Source organism: Sinohyriopsis cumingii, chromosome 4, assembly GCF_028554795.1.
Source record: "Sinohyriopsis cumingii isolate HCF-2022 chromosome 4, ASM2855479v2, whole genome shotgun sequence".
NCBI classification, from domain to species: domain Eukaryota; kingdom Metazoa; phylum Mollusca; class Bivalvia; order Unionida; family Unionidae; genus Sinohyriopsis; species Sinohyriopsis cumingii.
Window position 1 is genome coordinate 134,994,615 of NC_142964.1, and position 21,313 is coordinate 135,015,927.

At 35.9% G+C, this 21,313-nt stretch overlaps 2 protein-coding genes across 2 annotated transcripts in view; one reads left to right on the forward strand and one right to left on the reverse strand.

The window, feature by feature from the left end:
- LOC149802132 (dynein axonemal assembly factor 4-like) overlaps positions 1-6,551 on the forward strand; it is a 35,338-nt gene extending 28,787 nt beyond the window's left edge. The window contains exons 9-11 of the mRNA XM_089956536.1: positions 1,850-1,922; positions 3,057-3,162; positions 3,471-6,551. Coding sequence (XP_089812662.1) covers positions 1,850-1,922; positions 3,057-3,162; positions 3,471-3,577 — 286 coding nt within the window. The 3' untranslated portion in view covers positions 3,578-6,551. The remainder of the gene's footprint in view (positions 1-1,849; positions 1,923-3,056; positions 3,163-3,470) is intronic.
- Positions 6,552-10,349: 3,798 nt separating this feature from the next.
- Positions 10,350-21,313, reverse strand: part of LOC149802133 (peptidylglycine alpha-hydroxylating monooxygenase-like) — a 57,216-nt gene continuing 46,252 nt past the window's right edge. The window contains exons 11-12 of the mRNA XM_089956537.1: positions 15,935-15,984; positions 10,350-10,679 (exon numbers count right to left, since the gene is read on the reverse strand). Of these exons, the coding sequence (XP_089812663.1) occupies positions 10,439-10,679; positions 15,935-15,984 (291 nt within the window). The 3' untranslated portion in view covers positions 10,350-10,438. The remainder of the gene's footprint in view (positions 10,680-15,934; positions 15,985-21,313) is intronic.

Genomic DNA, 21,313 nt, shown 5'->3' on the forward strand with positions numbered 1-21,313 from the left:
GAGGCTTTACAATGGCAATTTTGAAAAATGATAGGAATTCCCTGGATGAGAGAGAGGTATTAATAACATCAGTTAGTGAAGGCAATACTGGATCTAAGCACTCAAGCAGCAGTGATGTTGGAATTTGATCAAGTTCACATGACTTTGGTGCACTCTTCATCAGGATTGTACATACGAAATCCATAGAGACAGGTTCAAGTGCTGCTAATGGTTGCCACTCAAATTCTTTATCCCAGCTGTATGGTGACAACGAGTCAGTTGAAATTGTGGTGTGAAGCTTATCTCTAATGGTTTGTACTTTGTCACGGAAGAAATTTGCAAATATGTCCGGAAGGTCGACTGGAGAGAAGGTAGTTGGAAGTGGTGTAGATTTGTTCCTTGACATTAGCTTGTTAGTAATCTCGAAGAGCTCTTTGCAGCTGGGACTTTCCATGGTCTTTGTAGTGTAGTGGGCTGATTTCGCTGCATGGACTATATTTGTGACATTCTTCTTAGTGACTTCATAGATTTGCTTATGAATAGTGAGTCTGGTGGAAAGCCAAAGCCTCTCAGCTTTATGGCGGTCTCTTTTAGCAGTGCGAAGCTGGTCCCTAACACTACTATACCATGGAGAACACTTGTGAATTGATACTCTGCACTTGGTAGCTGGGGCATGTTTGTCAAGCAATGAATGCAGACAGTTATCGAGTTGTTCTGCGGTAGGAGGTAAGCAAGTTGTTAGGTTAGCTTGGATGTCGTGCATTAGTTTGGTTCTATTTATCATACGGAGCAGATAAAGGTGGAGGGTTAGGGACTGATACGTCAAGATGGCATATAATGCAGAGGTTATCTGATGCAAGGTCATGGGATACCAGGGAGGACCATAGAATGTTATCATCAGGTCTATGAAGAATCCAGTCTAAAATGTGACCATGTTTATGGGTGGGTTGGTTAACTGACTGTTTGAGGTTGAAAACATTAATGGAATCTATGAGTTTTGATGTATTTGAGTTTCCAGGACAGTCAAAGTGAAAGTTGAAATCTCCAAGAATAATCAGGTTGCCACCTATCGAATTTCCATAGTCCAGGAGATTCGGAAACTGTTCCAAAAAAAGAGAGTCAGCCAGCTTGTTTTTCTACTAGGAGGAGGGTGGTATAGGCAGAAAAAATGGACTGACCTTTGCTCCAGTGTGAGTGTGGTTTGGACTAGTATATATACAGTAATAACTGACTAAAAAAACTTGTACATATGTATTTACAGTAAAAACTGTGATTAAAACAACTTGTACATGTGTATATAGAGTAATAACTGATTAAAACAACTTGTACATATGTATATACAGTAATAGCTGTGATTAAAACAACTTGTGCATGTGTATATACAGTAATAACTGACTAAAACAACTTGTACATATGTATATACAGTAATATCTATGATTAAAACAACTTGTACATGTGTATATACAGTAATAGCTGATTAAAACAACTTGTACATATGTATATACAGTAATAACTGTGATTAAAACAACTTGTGCATGTGAATATGCAGTAATAACTGTGATTAAAACAACTTATATATGTGTAAATACAGTAATAACTGATTAAAACAACTTGTACATATGTATATACAGTAATATCTGTGATTAAAACAACTTGTACATGTGTATATACAGTAATAACTGATTAAAACAACTTGTACATGTGTCTATAGAGTAATAACTGTGATTAAAACAACTTGTGCATGTGAATATGCAGTAATAACTGTGATTTAAACAACTTGTACATGTATATACAGTAATTGTGATTAAAACAACTTATATATGTGTAAATACAGTAATATCTGATTAAAACAATCCTTAACCAGTCTCAGTTTATACTCAAATCGTGCTGCGTGTCATCTGAAGCTAAAGAACTTCATCAAGTGTGTGGAAGATTGCTCTAGGGTAGGTTGTTTTATGCTATTTGATTTTTTTTACACTTTGTTAAGAAACCTAAGAACATTTGAAACCTGATCTTATAAATGTATTTTCATCTTGTATTCTGACTCAAATAGTAATTTTTTAACACTGTAACATTTGTATACTGACTCAAATTGTAATTATTGTAACACTAACATATGTATGTTGACTCATATTATAATTATTGTAACACTAACATCTGTATGTTGACTCTGATTGTAATTTTGTTGTACAGCAACATCAGAAATGAGACAAAACATCATGTATTGTGCTGAATTTAAGATTGTAAATAGAAATGTATCTTTGAATAATATTAACTTCTTTCAGCATATGTTCTGTTTATATACATTTGTCTTCTTTATGCGTTCAGTAGCAGAAATTGGGTACAAACTTGCATGGGATTTAAATCTTACTCAAAAGGGACAGGTTTGAGAATCATGGTTATTTTAGGTTGTGCTTTGTTTATTGTGTTTAACATCCACACAGCTGCAGATGTTATGGACCCAGATCTGCTATCATATGGTCAAAGTCTGACCAAGATTCATGGAACTCTGAGATTGAGTTTTCACTATAAACCAATCAGAAACAAGCTTTCAAAAGTAATGCCATTTTTGATTGGTCAGTACAAAATCTCAATTTCAAACTCAGTCTCAAGAGTTTTATAATTTCCTTGTCAATGTCAGTGCTGTTCCCTTCACTCATTATTACAGTCAGACAGCATAGACCCAGTGGCAGTGCTGTTCCCTTCACTCATTATTACAGTCAGACAGCATAGACCCAGTGGCAGTGCTGTTCTCACTCATTATTACAGTCAGACAGCATTGACCCAGTGGCAGTGCTATTCTCTTCACTCATTATTACAGTCAGACAGCATAGACCCAGTGGCAGTGCTATTCTCTTCACTCATTATTACAGTCAGACAGCATAGACCCAGTGGCAGTGCTGTTCTCCTCACTCATTATTACAGTCAGACAGCATAGACCCAGTGGCAGCAGATTAGGGTCCAAGCTGTTTACAAAAGGTTATGGATGAAGGCATAAATAATTCAGGTATTTCTGTGTATAGAACAGTTACATATTTGTTTATCTTGACATTCCATGTGATTTGTTGCATTTTCAGGCATTAATGCTTCTTGATCCACCAGTCCCTCAGAATGCGGTCAGTCGGTGTAAGGCCTATGTCAGAAGGGGTACAGCCTATTGTGAGCTGGAGCTGTATGTAGAGGGTAGGTTTATACTGGCATTATAGCCTACTACTTCATGACTGGGATTAATTATCGTCATTATCATAAACTTGAAGGTGATGCAAGCATTTTTGTATATCTATACGGCTAGAATTGCAGACCTGCCAACCCTTATGATTTTGCCATAAGTCTTACAAAAATTACCCTTAAATACAGACTCATATACTGAAAGGAAAAGCTACAGAAATATGATTGTTGTGGTAAAATTCAGATAATTGGCTCACCTGTGTTTGATTTGGTTGAAAGTTTTTAAAAGGCTTTTGAAGTTAAAAATGTTTGTATTTCTCCAGGTCTGAAGGACTATGAAGATGCATTGAAAATTGACCCCAACAATGAGGCTCTGAGAGCTGATTGTGACAGAATCCGTCAAGTTATACAGGGTAGTTCTGAGAGCTGATGACACTCAATCTGTTGGAACACTCCATCTGTGTTTTTTGACTACATTTTGTCATAGATTCCTGCCATGTTATTTATTGTACATTTCATTTACTTGGTTTGTTGTTCACATGAAACATTTGGGTACTAATGTGCCAATTAATCTGAGTGCACATGTGAAAAGAATTTTTAAAAAATAAATTGAATAATTTTATATTTTTGATCTTGACAAGCTGAAAGTGTTAGGAAGTTTCATAAATCTCTTGGTGAAATGAGCTCCAGTGTCAAATGATACTTAGAACATCATGAAAATCTAATTTATTGGTGGAAATAAAACCTGCCGATTTGTGTAGTGAAATCACTATGGAGTTAGTTCGGATCTGTTTGTCCTTTATGATTCAGGATGCAATTTGTGGCATATGGAAGTAATATGTTGCATGGAAATTAAAGAAAAGTTTCAGATGAATTTATGACAAAACTACAGGGAAAGAGAGATTACAAGTCTCTGACAGATTATGGATATCTGTTGACATATTATGGATATCTGTTAACTGTAAGCATATATTATTATCTGCTGAAGGAACCAATGAGCATAACCCTATAATAATCACCATTACAGTCTGTATGTCTGTTCATTGGTCCATCTATCCATATATTCACATTTCTTCTAATCAGCATACTTCTGAACTATTGCACACATGTATGGATGCCATTTAGCAGGTGCATTGCCTATTACATATAGATGTCTTTTCATGTCCAGTTTTGGCACAAGCTATTGCCCATTTTCTATCAGTGTTATGTTTCTATTACAGCAGATCCTTTGTACAACCAGCATTGCTCAAGAACCATACCTTGAGTCCGAGACCAAGATCTGTCTTATATGGGTTTTGTCTCAATAATTCCATTTTGGACAGAGTTATGGGACTTTGACATTTAACCATTTACCTTTACATTTAATGTTGCTTGTAACCAGTATAGCTCTGTAACCCATGTATCTAATTGAATCCCATTTGGCTGGTTATTGCATGTTACATGTTTATGTTCCTTTGAAGAGTTTCATCTTTTCATGTTCAATTTCGACAGTTATTGCCCATTTTCCATCATAAGTGTATTTCCACTTCAGAAATGCATTGTAACCAACATAGCTCAGAAACCATTCAATATATCTTAGGAAGTTTTATGTGTACATGGTCCCAGGACCCAGATGTGCCTTATATTCCATTCTCATTAGCATCATTTTGCCTACAGTTATGGTCCGTGACAAATTAATTCTGTATCTTCATGTTCGATGTTTGAAACCAACATAGCTTAAGAACCATTCAACATATTTTGATGCAAATAGGTACAGAGATTGTCACACAGACTTGCATATGCTTTTTATGGGATTAGTCTCATTCTAAGGGGCTCATCCAGTGACTGCTTGTTCTCCTGACTTTGGTTTCCACAAGCTTATGGCTTCTAATTGCCCATCCTTCTGAATTCAGTTTCTGTAAAGTTATGGCTCTTAATTGTTCATCCTCCAGACTTTGGTTTCCACAGTGTTATGGCCCCTGATTGTCATCCTTCTGACTTTGGTTTCTGTTAAGTTATGGCCCCTGATTGTCATCCTTCTGACTATGGTTTCTATTAAGTTATGGCTTCTAATTGCCCATCCTTCTGAATTCGGTTTCTGTAAAGTTATGGCCCCTGTTTGTCATCCTTCTGAATTCGGTTTCTGTAAAGTTATGGCCCCTGATTGTCATCCTTCTGACTATGGTTTCTGTTACGTTATGGCCCCTGATTGTCATCCTTTGAATTTGGTTTCTGTTAAGTTATGGCCCCTGAAGGTATCACTGTACCAATTTTTTTTCCATATACCTCAATGCTAATGTTTTTTCACACACTGTCATAGAGAACAATGTTAGATTGTCAATGTAACAAGGACAAAACCAGGTACTCCATTGCATTTAAGAGAAATAATTCTGCTCAACTAGACAGGGGTAAGAGTTATCTTGTCACAACATACACATTTTCAGCCATGTATACTACATTTTTAAAAAAAATCTTAAGAAATACAAAATATGATCTAGATATGAATTAAAATAATCTCACATGTTGCCAAGAGACTCAACTTTTTTTAAGCCTAACAGAAAGTATAGCTCTTACATAATGCACCAATCACAGCTAGTTTTGTTGTTTATTTCTGAATACAATGTTCCCTACACCTTAAGCTCTGCCCACCTGGCTTTTTTCACTTGGTACCGTTATACCTGATTGCCCATCCTCCTGACAGGTTTCTGTAAAGTTATGGCCCCTGATTGCCATTGTCCTGATGTTGGTTTCTGCAGAATAACTTTACTTACATTATTACATTTAAATCCCATATTTCATGCAGATTTATGTTGATGAGACCTAAAATGAGTTTATTTTAAGAGTTCTAAATTATCTTTGGAAGAGTTATGTCCCCTGATTCCCATGTTCTGATTTTGTTTTCACATCATTACTTTACTAAGGAATATTGCATATGTGCGAGAGTTATCATTTACCTTTATATTTAAGAGACCTTTGATGAGTTGGATTTTCAGCTTTTCACATTTTCAGTGGTTGGTTTAGTTATGACCCCTGATTGTTGACCTTCAAACTGTGTTTAAGGCCCTACCAAATAAATTGTAGACTGTGGAGTCCTTTATGATCCACCTTTCACTATTGGCTCTAGAAGAATATAAAATTAGTATAAAATATGAAAACTGAGAAGAAAAGAATGGACTGTTCTCCATTTTTGAGAATATTATGCTCATTTAAAGCATCAGTGTGTACAGCATGATAAGTTGTTAAAGTTACAGGAAGGTCTACAAGTATCTCTGCATTGATGTTTTACATTGTATGGTGTATTTGATAACACTTGATTTGAATACATTTGTCTGGAAGAGAGTGAGACAAGACATTTGTCTGGAAGAGAGTGAGACAAGACATTTGGATGTTGAAGATACTTGTTGAATAAACAGTTGTTACTAGTTCTACTTTTGTTCTTTCAGTTTATACTCTGCTCTCTTTTATTAACATCACACAAAATTGTAACTGTACAGTCATTTATTTTGATGAATAATCTGAACATTATGTCTAGCATTCTAGACATGCAAAGAGTTGCTATCCATCAGACTTGGCTGTGAGAGTAATTTTTATGTCTAGCATTCTAGACATGCAAAGAGTTGCTATCCATCAGACTTGGCTGTGAGAGTGATTTTTATGTTTAGCATTCTAGACATGCAAAGAGTTGCTATCCATCAGACTTGGCTGTGAGAGTGATTTTTATGTCTAGCATTCTAGACATGCAAATAGTTGCTATCCATCAGACTTAGCTGTGAGAGTGATTTTTATGTATAGCATTCTAGACATGCAAAGAGTTGCTATGCATCAGACTTGGCTGTGAGAGTGATTTTTATGTCTAGCATTCTAGACATGCAAAGAGTTGCTATCCATCAGACTTGGCTGTGAGAGTGATTTTTATGTCTAGCATTCTAGACATGCAAATAGTTGCTATCCATCAGACTTGGCTGTGAGAGTGATTTTTATGTATAGCATTCTAGATAAGCAAAGAGTTGCTATCCATCAAACTTGGCTGTGAGAGTGATTTTTATGTCTAGCATTCTAGACATGCAAAGAGTTGCTATCCATCAGACTTGGCTGTGAGAGTGATTTTTATGTCTAGCATTCTAGACATGCAAAGAGTTGCTATCCATCAGACTTGGCTGTGAGAGTGGTTTTTATGTCTAGCATGCTAGATATGCAAAGAGTAGCTATCCATCACCATCAGACTTGGCTGTGAGAGTGATTTTTATGTCTGCATTCTAGACATGCAAAGAGTTAAATCCGTCCCACTATGTTATGGGAAATTTATGTCTAGCTTTCTGGACATGCAAAGAATTACAATCCATCACACTATGCTGTTAAAGTGATTTTTATTCTGGCATTCTAGACATGCAGAGAGTTACTATCCATCGCACTCTGTTGTAACTGCTTTTTATTTCTAGCACTTTAGACATGCAAAGAGTTACTATCTATCACACTATGCTGTGAGAGTGTTCTTAACCAAATATCTGTTACATTAAGTCTGTATTTATCACCTAGTATCATTAAAATATACAGAAAGAGATTAAGTGGTCTAAAACCCACTGTAATTGCCAATACAGTGTCAGTGTGTGATATGAATCAGTTTTCTGGTGTAATAAATTGATTATAGTCAGTTATTTGAGTATGCTTTGAAAGTTTCATTGATAACCCATAAATGGGTCAGACATCTCTTTCTTGTCTTGCATGTAGAGATATTGAGACATGGGTATCATTTTTCTGACTGTTGTTGCTGTTTCTAGCACTACTGGTCATAGACCATTATGGGATGGCCTGTTGTCTGTTACTGGTAATACGCCAGAAGAGGTTATGGGATGGCCTGTTGTCTGTTACTGGTCATAGACCAGAAAAGGTTACGGGATGGCCTATTGTCTGTTACTGGTCATAGACCAGAAGAGGTTATGGGATGGCCTGCTGTCTGTTACTGGTCATAGACCAGAAGAGGTTATGGGATGGCCTGTTGTCTGTTACTGGTCATGGACCAGAAAAGGTTACAGGATGGCCTATTGTCTGTTACTGGTCATAGACCAGAAGAGGTTATGGGATGGCCTGCTGTCTGTTACTGGTCATAGACCAGAAGAGGTTATGGGATGGCCTATTGTCTGTTACTGGTCATAGACCAGAAAAGGTTACGGGATGGCCTATTGTCTGTTACTGGTCATAGACCGGAAGAGGTTATGGGATGGCCTGCTGTCTGTTACTGGTCATAGACCAGAAGAGGTTATGCGATGGCCTGTTGTCTGTTACTGGTCATAGACCAGAAGAGGTTATGGGATGGCCTGTTGTCTGTTACTGGTCATAGACCAGAAAAGGTTACGGGATGGCCTATTGTCTGTTACTGGTCATGGACCAGAAAAGGTTACAGGATGGCCTATTGTCTGCTACTGGTCATAGACCAGAAGAGGTTATGGGATGGCCTGTTGTCTGTTACTGGTCATAGACCAGAAGAGGTTATGGGATGGCCTGTTCTCTGTTACTGGTCATAGACCAGAAGAGGTTATGGGATGGCCTGTTGTTTGCTACTGGTCATAGACCAGAAAAGGTTACGGGATGGCCTATTGTCTGTTACTGGTCATGGACCAGAAAAGGTTACAGGATGGCCTATTGTCTGTTACTGGTCATAGACCAGAAGAGGTTATGGGATGGCCTGTTGTCTGTTACTGGTCATAGACCAGAAAAGGTTACGGGATGGCCTATTGTCTGTTACTGGTCATAGACCAGAGGAGGTTATGGGATGGCCTGTTGTCTGTTACTGGTCATAGACCAGAAAAGGTTACCGGATGGCCTATTGTCTGTTACTGGTCATAGACCAGAAGAGGTTATGGGATGGCCTGTTGTCTGTTACTGGTCATAGACCAGAAGAGGTTATGGGATGGCCTGTTGTCTGTTACTGGTCATAGACCAGAAAAGGTTACCGGATGGCCTATTGTCTGTTACTGGTCATAGACCAGAAGAGGTTATGGGATGGCCTGTTGTCTGTTACTGGTCATAGACCAGAAGAGGTTATGGGATTGCCTGTTGTCTGTTGTGTCATCTATAATTTGACTGTCCATTAGCACAGGTTTGTTATCATTATTCCTAAACTACTTGGATGATTGCCATGAAACATTACAGACACATTCATCCTAAGATCTTGGAAGTTCATCTCTGCATGGGATTTTTGCCATAAGACATGATCTTTAGCAGTCCAAAATGAAAATAGATCCAACCTGACCAGATATGGTGATCATATTTAAAATCTTGTTATCATAATTTCTCCTGGATAGATGGTCATATTTAACATGCGATTCAAACCAAAAGATGTGTTATGATGTCAGGTTGGTTCTACATAAAACTTGTGCCAATCTAACATAAAGTATATGCCAATCTAACATAAAGTATGGAAGCCATTTTGAAAATCCTGTTATCACTACTGCTAAATGGAAAGTCGTTGGCATGGAGATTTTGCCAGAAGACTTATGACAGGGTCATGTAATCCTTATTGAAAATGATGTTGATGTTATATCTTGAAAATCTTATCAATGAAGAATATCAAAGATGGTATCAACTATAAGGATTTTAAAAGTAAAAATGGTCTTATCCTTGATTGCTGGAATTGCATGTAATTACATCTTTTTTCTCTTTGAAATACCTCATTTTGTTGTTGTTATGGTGATTGGCATGGGCATGAATTATTTAGGTGTTACATTAAGCTCCATTTCATGTATGTATGGATGGATGAATGCTCAGAGGTTTATGTTGGAGTTATTGCCCTTTTTGACATGTTTATGAATGTAGTGTCTGACAGAATTTTGTGACTATAACTTGTTTAAGTGACTTCCTGTGGAAATAAGGAAGTGTTTTTGTCTTCATTTGAAGGTACATGTATTGAGATATCTTGGTGCTTTGTCAAATTTATTTAGTAATTTCCATTTTTGACTTGTAGATGGATGCAATACATTACAGAATCATATTTCTTACTGTAGATTCATCTCCATTAAGAGGGCAGGGGTGGGAAGCATGAGAGGCATGTGTACTTTTATGTGAGCAATTGCTCACCATTTCTCTGGTTGAAATATAGGAAATACATTGGATTACACCATGATGATGCAGGCAAGACAGCATCTTGTGGAATTTTGTGTGCAACTATTTTTGTACTAAGTTGTGTCAAAAGAATAAGTCATTCTTGTACAACAGCTTTAATCTCCCAACCTGAATACGGATAAAGAGATTTAATGCACACAGGTGAAAATTAGCAAATATTTTAATTCCTTTACATTGGATTTACTCTGATCAGTCACATGAAAGTGTCAACATCTCTCTGACTTGAACTGATCTGACTTGGCTCTGCAAAGGGATCTTCTCTCTCGAAGGGAGGCAACCCTTGAATAGAACTGGCAGTTATAGGAATGTTCTTCAGATAGTTTGACCAGTGGAATTGCTGGGCATCCCGAAAACAATAATCATTTTTCAGATTCTCCTTCGTCCATGTGTAGAAAAGGATGTAGAAGTTACACATCTCATCTCTGTTAGTTGTGCTGAAAAAGAAACTTTCATTGATGTCATAGGAATTACAGGCTTTGAGACAGCTATAGTTTTCACTGTTCAGCTCAAAACTATTTACACCTTCTGCATTAAGCTCGGACTAGTGGCCTAGTTTTGCAAGTTGAATGGAGTGTTTTTGAGGTGAACTGAAGCAGTTTTTCTCAAGCTTAGCAAAGGCTGTCACACAAAACCTACTTCGAGTAAAGTTTTCAGTACTTGTCCACACTACTGAAATTACTAGAAATGTTAATTTTTGCTATGTCATGAATTACTGGATTTTCTGAAGGAAGTAATTTTGATAAATCACTGGAGTGAAATAATATATTTCCTCACTGACCATCAATAGACACTGATAATGTTGTGACCAAGAAATCTGAAGTCATTATTTGATGTCTGCATGGTCATGTGGTAAGTATGGCTGCTTCCCATTGAAGATAAACTGAGTTCAAATCCCATAAGGTACTAATTCTTTTTTTCTTAATGTGCTATTTTACTCTGAACTGGGAAAGAGAATTAGTTCGCTTTAGTTCGCTTTATGCTTTATGTGCAAATATTCACAAAACTCAGCAGAACTTAAATACTAAACTGCTGACATCGTGTGGGATCCAGTAAGAAATCTGCTGCTTGTCTGTTATACGTATTGCCACTACATTTGAGCATTAAAGAAAAATATGCTTGCTATGGAGTGTATAATGGATATATTTCATATTGTGGGTGAATAATCTGTTTTGACTTGCAGCATTGTAATTCATGAAAATGGTGAGTTATTCACCCACTTGATGATATCATTTATTCACTCATTTCAAGCAAATATCCTCTCATTGATTTTCTAGCATTAATGAATTTTCACAGATTTAGTACATTCTGCATGCTTGCAGTCATTGCACAAAAACCACTCAACACAGACAAATGAAATTGCATGGGTCAATGACCTGATTAGGTTTTGGGCCTTTTCAGTGTGTTTAAATTTGTTTTCAAAGTCTTTGGATACAGCCTTCACTTCACCAGACCCAGCAAGTGTCCACCCACAGTGTAATACACTCTTGATGTAAATTAAGTTCAGGAACTTTATGATGCTGTACCGCCTGTGAAGATCTGTGATTTTTGGAGGCAATGCAGTTTATATAATAAATTGTGACTTTATATTTTAATGACTGTTGTAATGTTTACTGTTATATTCATATTTGATATAGCTTGTACCATTTATGTTATAGTACTTCATGTTTATGTTTATTTTGAAGTGTTTATTTTCCTAAAATTCTTTATAGTAAACTTTTTATTTTTATCTTTTATTACTTATGTTCATTTTTATTTCTTCCTTTAGTTTTTCTTCTGCAATTCGGTACATTAAATGTTTAGAACTTGAACCTACACTGGTACTATATAATCACTATTGTGCTGATGTGCCACACACATGCACACATCCATGCAGACACGTCCATGCAGACACATCAATACAGATATATCCATGCAGACACATACATACACACACATCCATGCAGATACATCCATACAGACACATCCATGCATCCATACAGACACATCCATACAGACACATCCATGCAGACACATCTATGCAGACACATCCATACAGACACATCCATGCACATCCATGCAGACATTTGCACATTCACTTTTATTTACCAAGAACCTTGTTAGCACAATTTAGAAAAACTGTTTGAGGAAGACAAATTTTATAAGCATATTTGTATTCATATTTTGATTATCCATTTAGATGTTCAGGCCATCACAGCAAAGTTTTTACACATTTATAAATATTTGGGACTTCAAGTATTTTTTTATATAAATGAAAACCTTGTTTGGATTTTTAAGCAAAAAATCACATTAGCAAAATAAATTAAATTTTGGGCATGAATATTGCTGTGCATATGTTATTGACCTAATTAGATTAGTATTCAGTTAGACTTGGTCTATTTGGGGGACATGTTGAGATTTAGACTTGTTGGTCTGTCTCTTGGGACATGGACATGGTGGTCTGTCTGGGAGACATACATTGTGTCACTCAGATTTGTTGGTCTGTTTGGAGGAAATACATGTTGGGAATAGACATGTTGGTCAGTCTGGGGGAAGTACATAATGGAACTAGTTCTTTGTTGGCCTGTCTGGGAGGAAATGCTTGTTGGAACTTGTATTTGTGGGTCTGTCTGGAGGAAATATGTGTTGAAACTTGTACTTGCTGATCTGTCTGGGGGGAAGTACATGTTTGAACTTGTTGTTGGTCTGTCTGGGAGAAATACATTGTGAAATATTTCTTGTTGGTCTGTCTGTTGGAAATACATGTTGGAACTTGTCCTTGTTGGTGCATCTGGAGGAAATACATGTTGGAACTTGTACTTGTTGGTCTATCTTGAGGAAACATGTTTTGGAACTTGTCCTTGTTGGCTTGTCTGGGGGAAATGCATGTTGGAACCGGTACTTATTGGTCTGTCTGGGGGTAATACATGTTGGGAATTACTTTTTGTTGGTCTATCTGGGAGATTTACATGTTAGAACATGTCCTTGTTAGTCAGGCTGGGGAAATACATTTTGGACTTTGTACTTGTTGATCTGTCTGGGGAAATACATGTTGGAACTTGTCCTTGTTGATCTGTCTGGGGAAATACATGTTGGAACTTGTCCTTGTTGGTCTGTCAGCAGGAAATGTTGGAACTTGTACTTGTTGATCTGTCTGGGGAAAATACATGTTGGAACTTGTACTTGTTGATCTGTCTGGGGAAATACATGTTAGAACATGTCCTTGCTGGTCTGTCTGGGGAAATACATGTTGGAACTTGTATTTGTTGGTCTGTCATGGGAAAATACATGTTTTATCTTGTCCTTATTAATCAGACTTTTGCAAATACATGTTGAGACTTATACGTATTGGTCTCTCTGTGGGAAGTATGTGTTTTGCAGATTATAATATAGTTTTGCTTTATTATTAAAGGACTGATAGATCATATTTCATCATGCATTGCAGCTTTTCCTGTGGAAATAATGTGTGTGATTTATAGTGCCATATTTATATATTTGCTTTTAAGTTGGGTCCAACGGCAAACAACATAGACCCTGATTTGCCATCAAATAATGTGCTGGCAGATCAGGGTCTGTGTTCTTTTTGCTACTGATTAGTTTTAAAAAACTACACAGATCCAGATGTACTGCTGCATTATCCAACGTCAGATCTGGGTCTGTACAGTTTGCAATTGGGGTCGCTTTATCAGCAAGTATATACTGGAACATGGTTAAATATTCAGCAATTATTTTCAAATGAATTTAAAAAATGGATGCAATTTTGCAGTACTAACCACAGCAGTGCCTTTCCCTTAGTAAATAAAGTTTAATATTTCAGTTGTTATATTTCATATTTTAATGGGGTTTATTAATACAAGTATTTGATACAGTCTGCAGTACTCACCCAATCACTGTCACTGTTCTGTAATACTCAACCAGTCATTGTCACTATTCTGCAATACCCAGTGACTGTCATAGTTCTGTAGTACTCTTCCAGTCATTGTCACTGTTCTGTATTACTCCTCTAGTCACTGTCATTGTTCTGTAATACCCAATCACTGTCACTGTTCTGTAATACCTAATCACTGTCACTGTTCTGTAATACCTAATCACTGTGACTGTTCAGTAATACACAATCACTGTCACTGTTCTGTAATACCTAATGACTGTCACTATTCTGCAATACCCAGTCACTGTCCTAGTTCTGTAGTATTCTTCCAGCCAATGTCACTGGCCTGTATTACTCCTCTAGTCACTGTCACTGTTCTGTAATACCCAATCATTGTCACTGTTCTGTATTACTCACCCAGTCACTGTCACTGTTCTGTAATACCCAATCACTGTCACTGTTCTGTAATACTCACCCAGTCATTGTAACTATTCTGCAATACCCAGTCACTGTCATAGTTCGGTAGTACTCTTCAAGTCTTTGTTACTGTTCTGTATTACTCACCCAGTCACTGTCACTGTTCTGTAATATCCAATCACTGTCACTGTTCTCTAATACCCAATCACTGTCACTGTTCTGTAATATCCAATCACTGTGACTGTTCAGTAATACCCAATCACTGTGACTGTTCTGTAATATCCAATCACTGTGACTGTTCAGTAATACCCAATCACTGTCACTGTTCTGTAATACCCAATCATTGTCACTGTTCTGTAATATCCAATCACTGTCACTGTTCAGTAATACCCAATCACTGTGACTATTCTGTAATACCCAATCACTGTGACTGTTCTGTAATATCCAATCACTGTCACTGTTCTGTAATACCCAATCACTGTGACTGTTCTGTAATATCCAATCACTGTCACTGTTCTGTAATAACCAATCACTGTGACTGTTCAGTAATACCCAATCACTGTCACTGTTCTGTAATACCCAATCACTGTCACTGTTCTGTAATACCCAATCACTGTCACTGTTCTGTAATACCTAATCACTGTGACTGTTCAGTAATACCCAATCACTGTGACTGTTCTATAATACCCAATCACTGTGACTGTTCTGTAATACCCAATCAATGTCACTGTTCTGTAATATCCAATCACTGTGACTGTTCAGTAATGCCCAATCACTGTGACTGTTCTGTAATGCCCAATCACTGTGACTGTTCTGTAATACCCAATCACTGTGACTGTTCTGTAATACCCAATCACTGTCACTGTTCTGTAATACCCAATCACTGTCACTGTTCTGTAATATCCAATCACTGTGACTGTTCAGTAATACTCACCCAATCATTGTCACTGTTCAGTAATACCCAATCACTGTCACTGTTCTGTAATGTCCACTCACTGTGACTGTTCAGTAATACTCACCCAATCATTGTCACTGTTCAGTAATACCCAATCACTGTCACTGTTCTGTAATATCCAATCACTGTGACTGTTCAGTAATGCCCAATCACTGTGACTGTTCTGTAATGCCCAATCACTGTGACTGTTCTGTAATACCCAATCACTGTGACTGTTCTGTAATACCCAATCACTGTCACTGTTCTGTAATACCCAATCAATGTCACTGTTCTGTAATATCCAATCACTGTGACTGTTCAGTAATACCCAATCACTGTGACTGTTCTGTAATGCCCAATCACTGTGACTGTTCTGTAATACCCAATCACTGTGACTGTTCTGTAATACCCAATCACTGTCACTGTTCTGTAATACCCAATCACTGTCAATGTTCTGTAATATCCAGTTACTGTGACTGTTCAGTAATACTCACCCAATCATTGTCACCATTTTGCGTTGACTACTCATTGTGCATCTTGCAGCCTGAATAAGATAAAGGTTTTTCATCACATGCATGAGAGAGAGAGAGAGAGAGAGATGAGCAGTTCTAGAATTGTACACATTGGGTAAAATGCAAAAAATGCCTCTCCATTTAATAAAAATGGGCAAAAGTTTCAATATATGAGGCTTTTAATGAAGAAGTTAACAACATTAGGGCTTAAAATATGATGAATGCATTTTGCACTTTAGTTTTTTTGTGGACATAATTTGTTTTGAGAATTGGGTAAATCTAGATAGCAATTGCATATCCAACAACAGACCTGTTGCATATTCAACAACAGACCCTTTCAGTATCTAATAACAGACTTTTTGCATATCCAGTAACAGACCTTTTGCATATCCAATAACATACCCTTTTGAATAACTGATAACAGACCCTTTGCATATCAAGTGACATACTCTATGCATATCAAACAACATACCTTTAGCATATCTAATAACAGACCCTTTGTATATCTAATAACAGACCCTTTGCATATCCAGCAACTGACCCTTTGCATATCAATAACATTATTTGCATATCTAATAAAAGATCTTTTGCATATCTAATAACTACCCCTTTGCATATATAATAACTTTCCCTTTGCATATCTAATACCAGACCCTTTGTATATATAATACCAGACCCTTTGCATATCTAATAACAGACCCTTGCATATCTGCTAAGAAACCCTTTGCATATCTACTAACAAACCGTTTGCATATCTACTAATAGACCCTTTGCATATCTTATAACAGACCCATTGAATATCTAATAACAGACCCTTTGCATATCAAATAACAGACCCTTTCATATCTAATAACAGACCCTTTGAATATTTAATAACAGACCCTTTAAATATCTAACAACAGACCCTTTGCATATCAAATAACAGACCCTTTCATATCTAATAACAGACCCTTTGAATATCTAATAGACCATTTGCATATCTAATAACAGACCCTTTGCATATCTAATAGATCCATTGCATATCTAATAACATACCCATTGCATATCAAATAACAGACCCTTTGCATATCTAATAACAGACCCTTGCATATCTAATAACACTCTTTTTATATCCAATAACAGACCCTTTGCATATCTACTAACAAACCCGTTGCATATATAGTAACAGACCTTTGTATATCTAATAACATACCCTTTGCATATCTAAAAACAGACCATTACATATCTATTAACAGACCATTGCATTTACAGTAACATGCTCTTTGTATATCTAATAACAGACCCTTTCAATATCTACTAACAAACCCTTTGCATATCTAATAACAGACCCTTTGCTTATATAAAAACATACCCATTGCATATATGATAACAATCTGTTGCATATCTAAAAACACCCTTTACATATATATTAACAGACCATTGCATATATAGTAACAGGCTCTTTGTATATCTAATAATAGACCCTTTGCATATCTACTATCAAACCCTTTGCATATCTAATAACAGACCCTTGCATATCTAATAACAGACTCTTTGCATATATAAAAACACCTTTTGCATTTATAATAACAGACCGTTGCATATACAAAAACAGACCCTTTACATGTCTATTAATGTACCATTTCATATCTGATAACAGACACTTTGAATATCTAATAACAGACCCTTTGCATATCTAATAACAAACCCATTATATATCTAATAACAAACCCTTTGCATCTCTACTAACAAACCCTTTCCATATCTATGAACAGAACCTTTGCATATATAAAAACAGACCCTTTGCATATATAATAACAGACTGATGCATATTTAAAAAAAGACCCTTTACATATCTAATTATAGACCATTGCATATATAGTAACACACTCTTTATATAACCAATAACAGACACGCTGTATATCTAATAACAAACCTTTATAGTTATTACTACTATAATAACAGACCCTTTGCATATCTAATAACAGACCCTTTGAATGTCTAATAACAGACCCTTTGCATATCAAATAACAGACCCTTTCCTATCTAAAAACAGACCCTTTGAATTTCTAATAACAGACCCTTTGAATATCTAAAAACAGACCCTTTGCATATCAAATAACATACCCTTTCATATCTAATAACAGACCATTTGAATATCTAATAACAGATCCTTTGCATATCTAATAACAGATCCATTGTGTATCTAATAACAGATCCATTGCATAACTAATAACAGACCCTTGCATATCTACTAACAGACCCCTTTGTATATCTGATAACAGACCCTTTGCATATCTAATAACAGACCCTTGCATATCTAGAAACAGACCCTTTACATATATATTAACATACCATTCCATTTATAGTAACAGGCTCTTTGTATATCTAAAAATAGACCCTTTGCATATCTACTATCAAACCCTTTGCATATCTAATAACAAATCCATTGCATATCTAATAACAGACCCTTTCATATCTAATAACAGACCATTTGAATATCTAATAACAGATCCTTTGCATACCTAATAACAGACCCTTTGCATATCTAATAACAGATCCATTGCATATCTAATTACAAACTCTTTGTATATCTAATAACAGACCCATTGTATACCTAATAACAAACCCTTTGCATATATAATAACACACCCTTTGCATATCTAATAACAGACCCTTTGCATATCTAATAACAGACAATTTGCACATATGAAAACAGACCCTTTGCATTTATAATAACAGACTGTTGCATATTTAACAAAATACCTTTTACATATCTAATTACAGACCATTGCATATATAGTAACATACTGTTTGTATATCTAAAACCATAACCTTTGCATATCTAGCAACATACTGTTTGCATATCTAATTACAAACCCTCCATATATCAAATAACAGACCCTTTGCATACCTAATAACAAACCCTTTGCATATCTAATAACAGACTCTTTGCATATCTAATAACAGACCTTTGCATATCTACTAATAGACCATTTGCATATCTAATAACAGACCATTTGAATATCTAATAACAGACCCTTTGAATATCTAATAACAGACCCTTTGAATATTTAAAAACATACCCATTGCATATCTAGCAACAGGCCTTTTGCATATATAATTACAAACCCTTTGTATATCTAATAACAATCCCTATGCATATATAAAAAGAGACATTTTGCATCTATACAAACAGATCGTTGCATATCTAAAACCAAACCCTTTACATATCTATTACCAGACCATTACATATCTAATAACAGACCCTTTGCATCTCTACTAACAAACCCTTTGCATGTCTAATAACAGAGCCTTTGCATACCTACTAACAAACCCTTCGCATATCTAATAACAGACCATTTGATACCTAATAACAGACCCTTTGCAGATCTAATAGACAATTTGGATATATACTAAGAAACCCTTTGCATACAAAGTATACTCTTTGTATATCGAATAACACGCGCTTTACATATCTAATAACAGACCCTTTGCATATCTAATAGCAGACCATTTGCATATCTACTAACAAACCCATGCATATCTAAAAACAGACTCTTTGCATATCTAATAATAGACCCTTTGTATATCGAATAATAGATCGTTTGCATACCTAATAACAAACCCTTTGCATATCTAATAACAGACCCTTCATATATCTAATAACAGACCCTTTGCATATCTAATAACAGATCCGTTGCATCTCTACTAACAAACCCTTTGCATGTCTAATAACAGAGACTTTGCATACCTATTAACAAACCCTTTGCATATCTAATAACAGACCATTTGATATCTAATAACAGACCCTTTTCAGATCTAATAACAGACAATTTGGATATATACTAAAAAAAAACTTTGAATATCTAATAACAGACCCTTTACATATCTAATAGCAGACCATTTGCATATCTACTAACAAACCCATGCGTATCTAAAAACACTCTTTGCATATCTAATAACAGACCCTTTGTATATCGAATAATAGATCATTTGCATACCTAATAACAAACCCTTTGCATATCTAATAACAGATCCTTAGCATATCTAATAACAGACCCTTTGCATATCTAATAACAGACCCTTTGCATCTCTACTAACAAACCCTTTGCTTGTCTAATAACAGAGCCTTTGCTTGTCTAATAACAGAGCCTTTGCATATCTACTAACAAACCTTTTGCATATCTACTAACAAACCCTTTGCATATCTAATAACAGACCATTTGATATCTAATAACAGACCCTTTGCAGATCTAATAACAGACAATATACTAAGAAACCCTTTGCATATCTACTAACAGACTGTTTGCATCTCCACTAATAGACCCGTTGCATATCTAATAACAGACCCTTTGAATATCAAATAACAGACCCTTTCCTATCTAATAACAGACCCTTTGAATACCTAATAACAGACCGTTTGAATATCTAAAAACAGACCCTTTGCATATCAAATAACAGACCCTTTCATATCTAATAACAGACCCTTTGAATATCTAATTACAGACCCTTAGCATATCAAATAACAGACCCTTTCCTATCTAATAACAGACCCTTTGTATATCTAATAACAGACCCTTTGCATATCAAATAGCAGACACTTTCCTATCTAATAACAGACCCTTTGAATATCTAATAACAGACCCTTTGTATATCTAATAACAAACCCTTTGCATATCTAATAACAGACCGTTTGCATCTCTACTAATAGACCCATTGCATATATAAAAACAGACCTTTTGCATCTATAATAACAGACCCTTTCTTATCTAATAACAGACCCTTTGAATATCTAATAACAGACCCTTTGCATATCAAATAATAGACCCTTTCCTATCTAATAACATAATAACAGACCCTTTGAATATCTAATAACAGACCCTTTGAATATCTAATAACAAACCCTTTGCATATCTAATAACATACCCTTTGCATATCTAATAACAATTTGCATATCCACTAAGAGACCATTTTTATATCTAATAACAGACCCTTTTCATACCTAATAACAGACCCTTTGCATATCTGATAACAGACCATTTGCATATCTAATAACATACCCTTTGCATATCTAATAACAATTTGCATATCCACTAAGAGACCATTTTTATATCTAATAACAGACCCTTTTCATACCTAATAACAGACCCTTTGCATATCTAATAACAGACCATTTGCGTATCTGATAACAAACCCTTTGCATATCTAAAAACAGACCCTTTGCATATCTAATACCAAACCCTTGCGTATCTAATAAACTGGTTGATAAACTTTTATAGCAGGATCAATGGATACAATTTATAATTGACACTAATGACTTTTTTGGATCAATGAATCCTAGATAAATAAGACAAGTGATCTTCATTTTCTGACATCGTT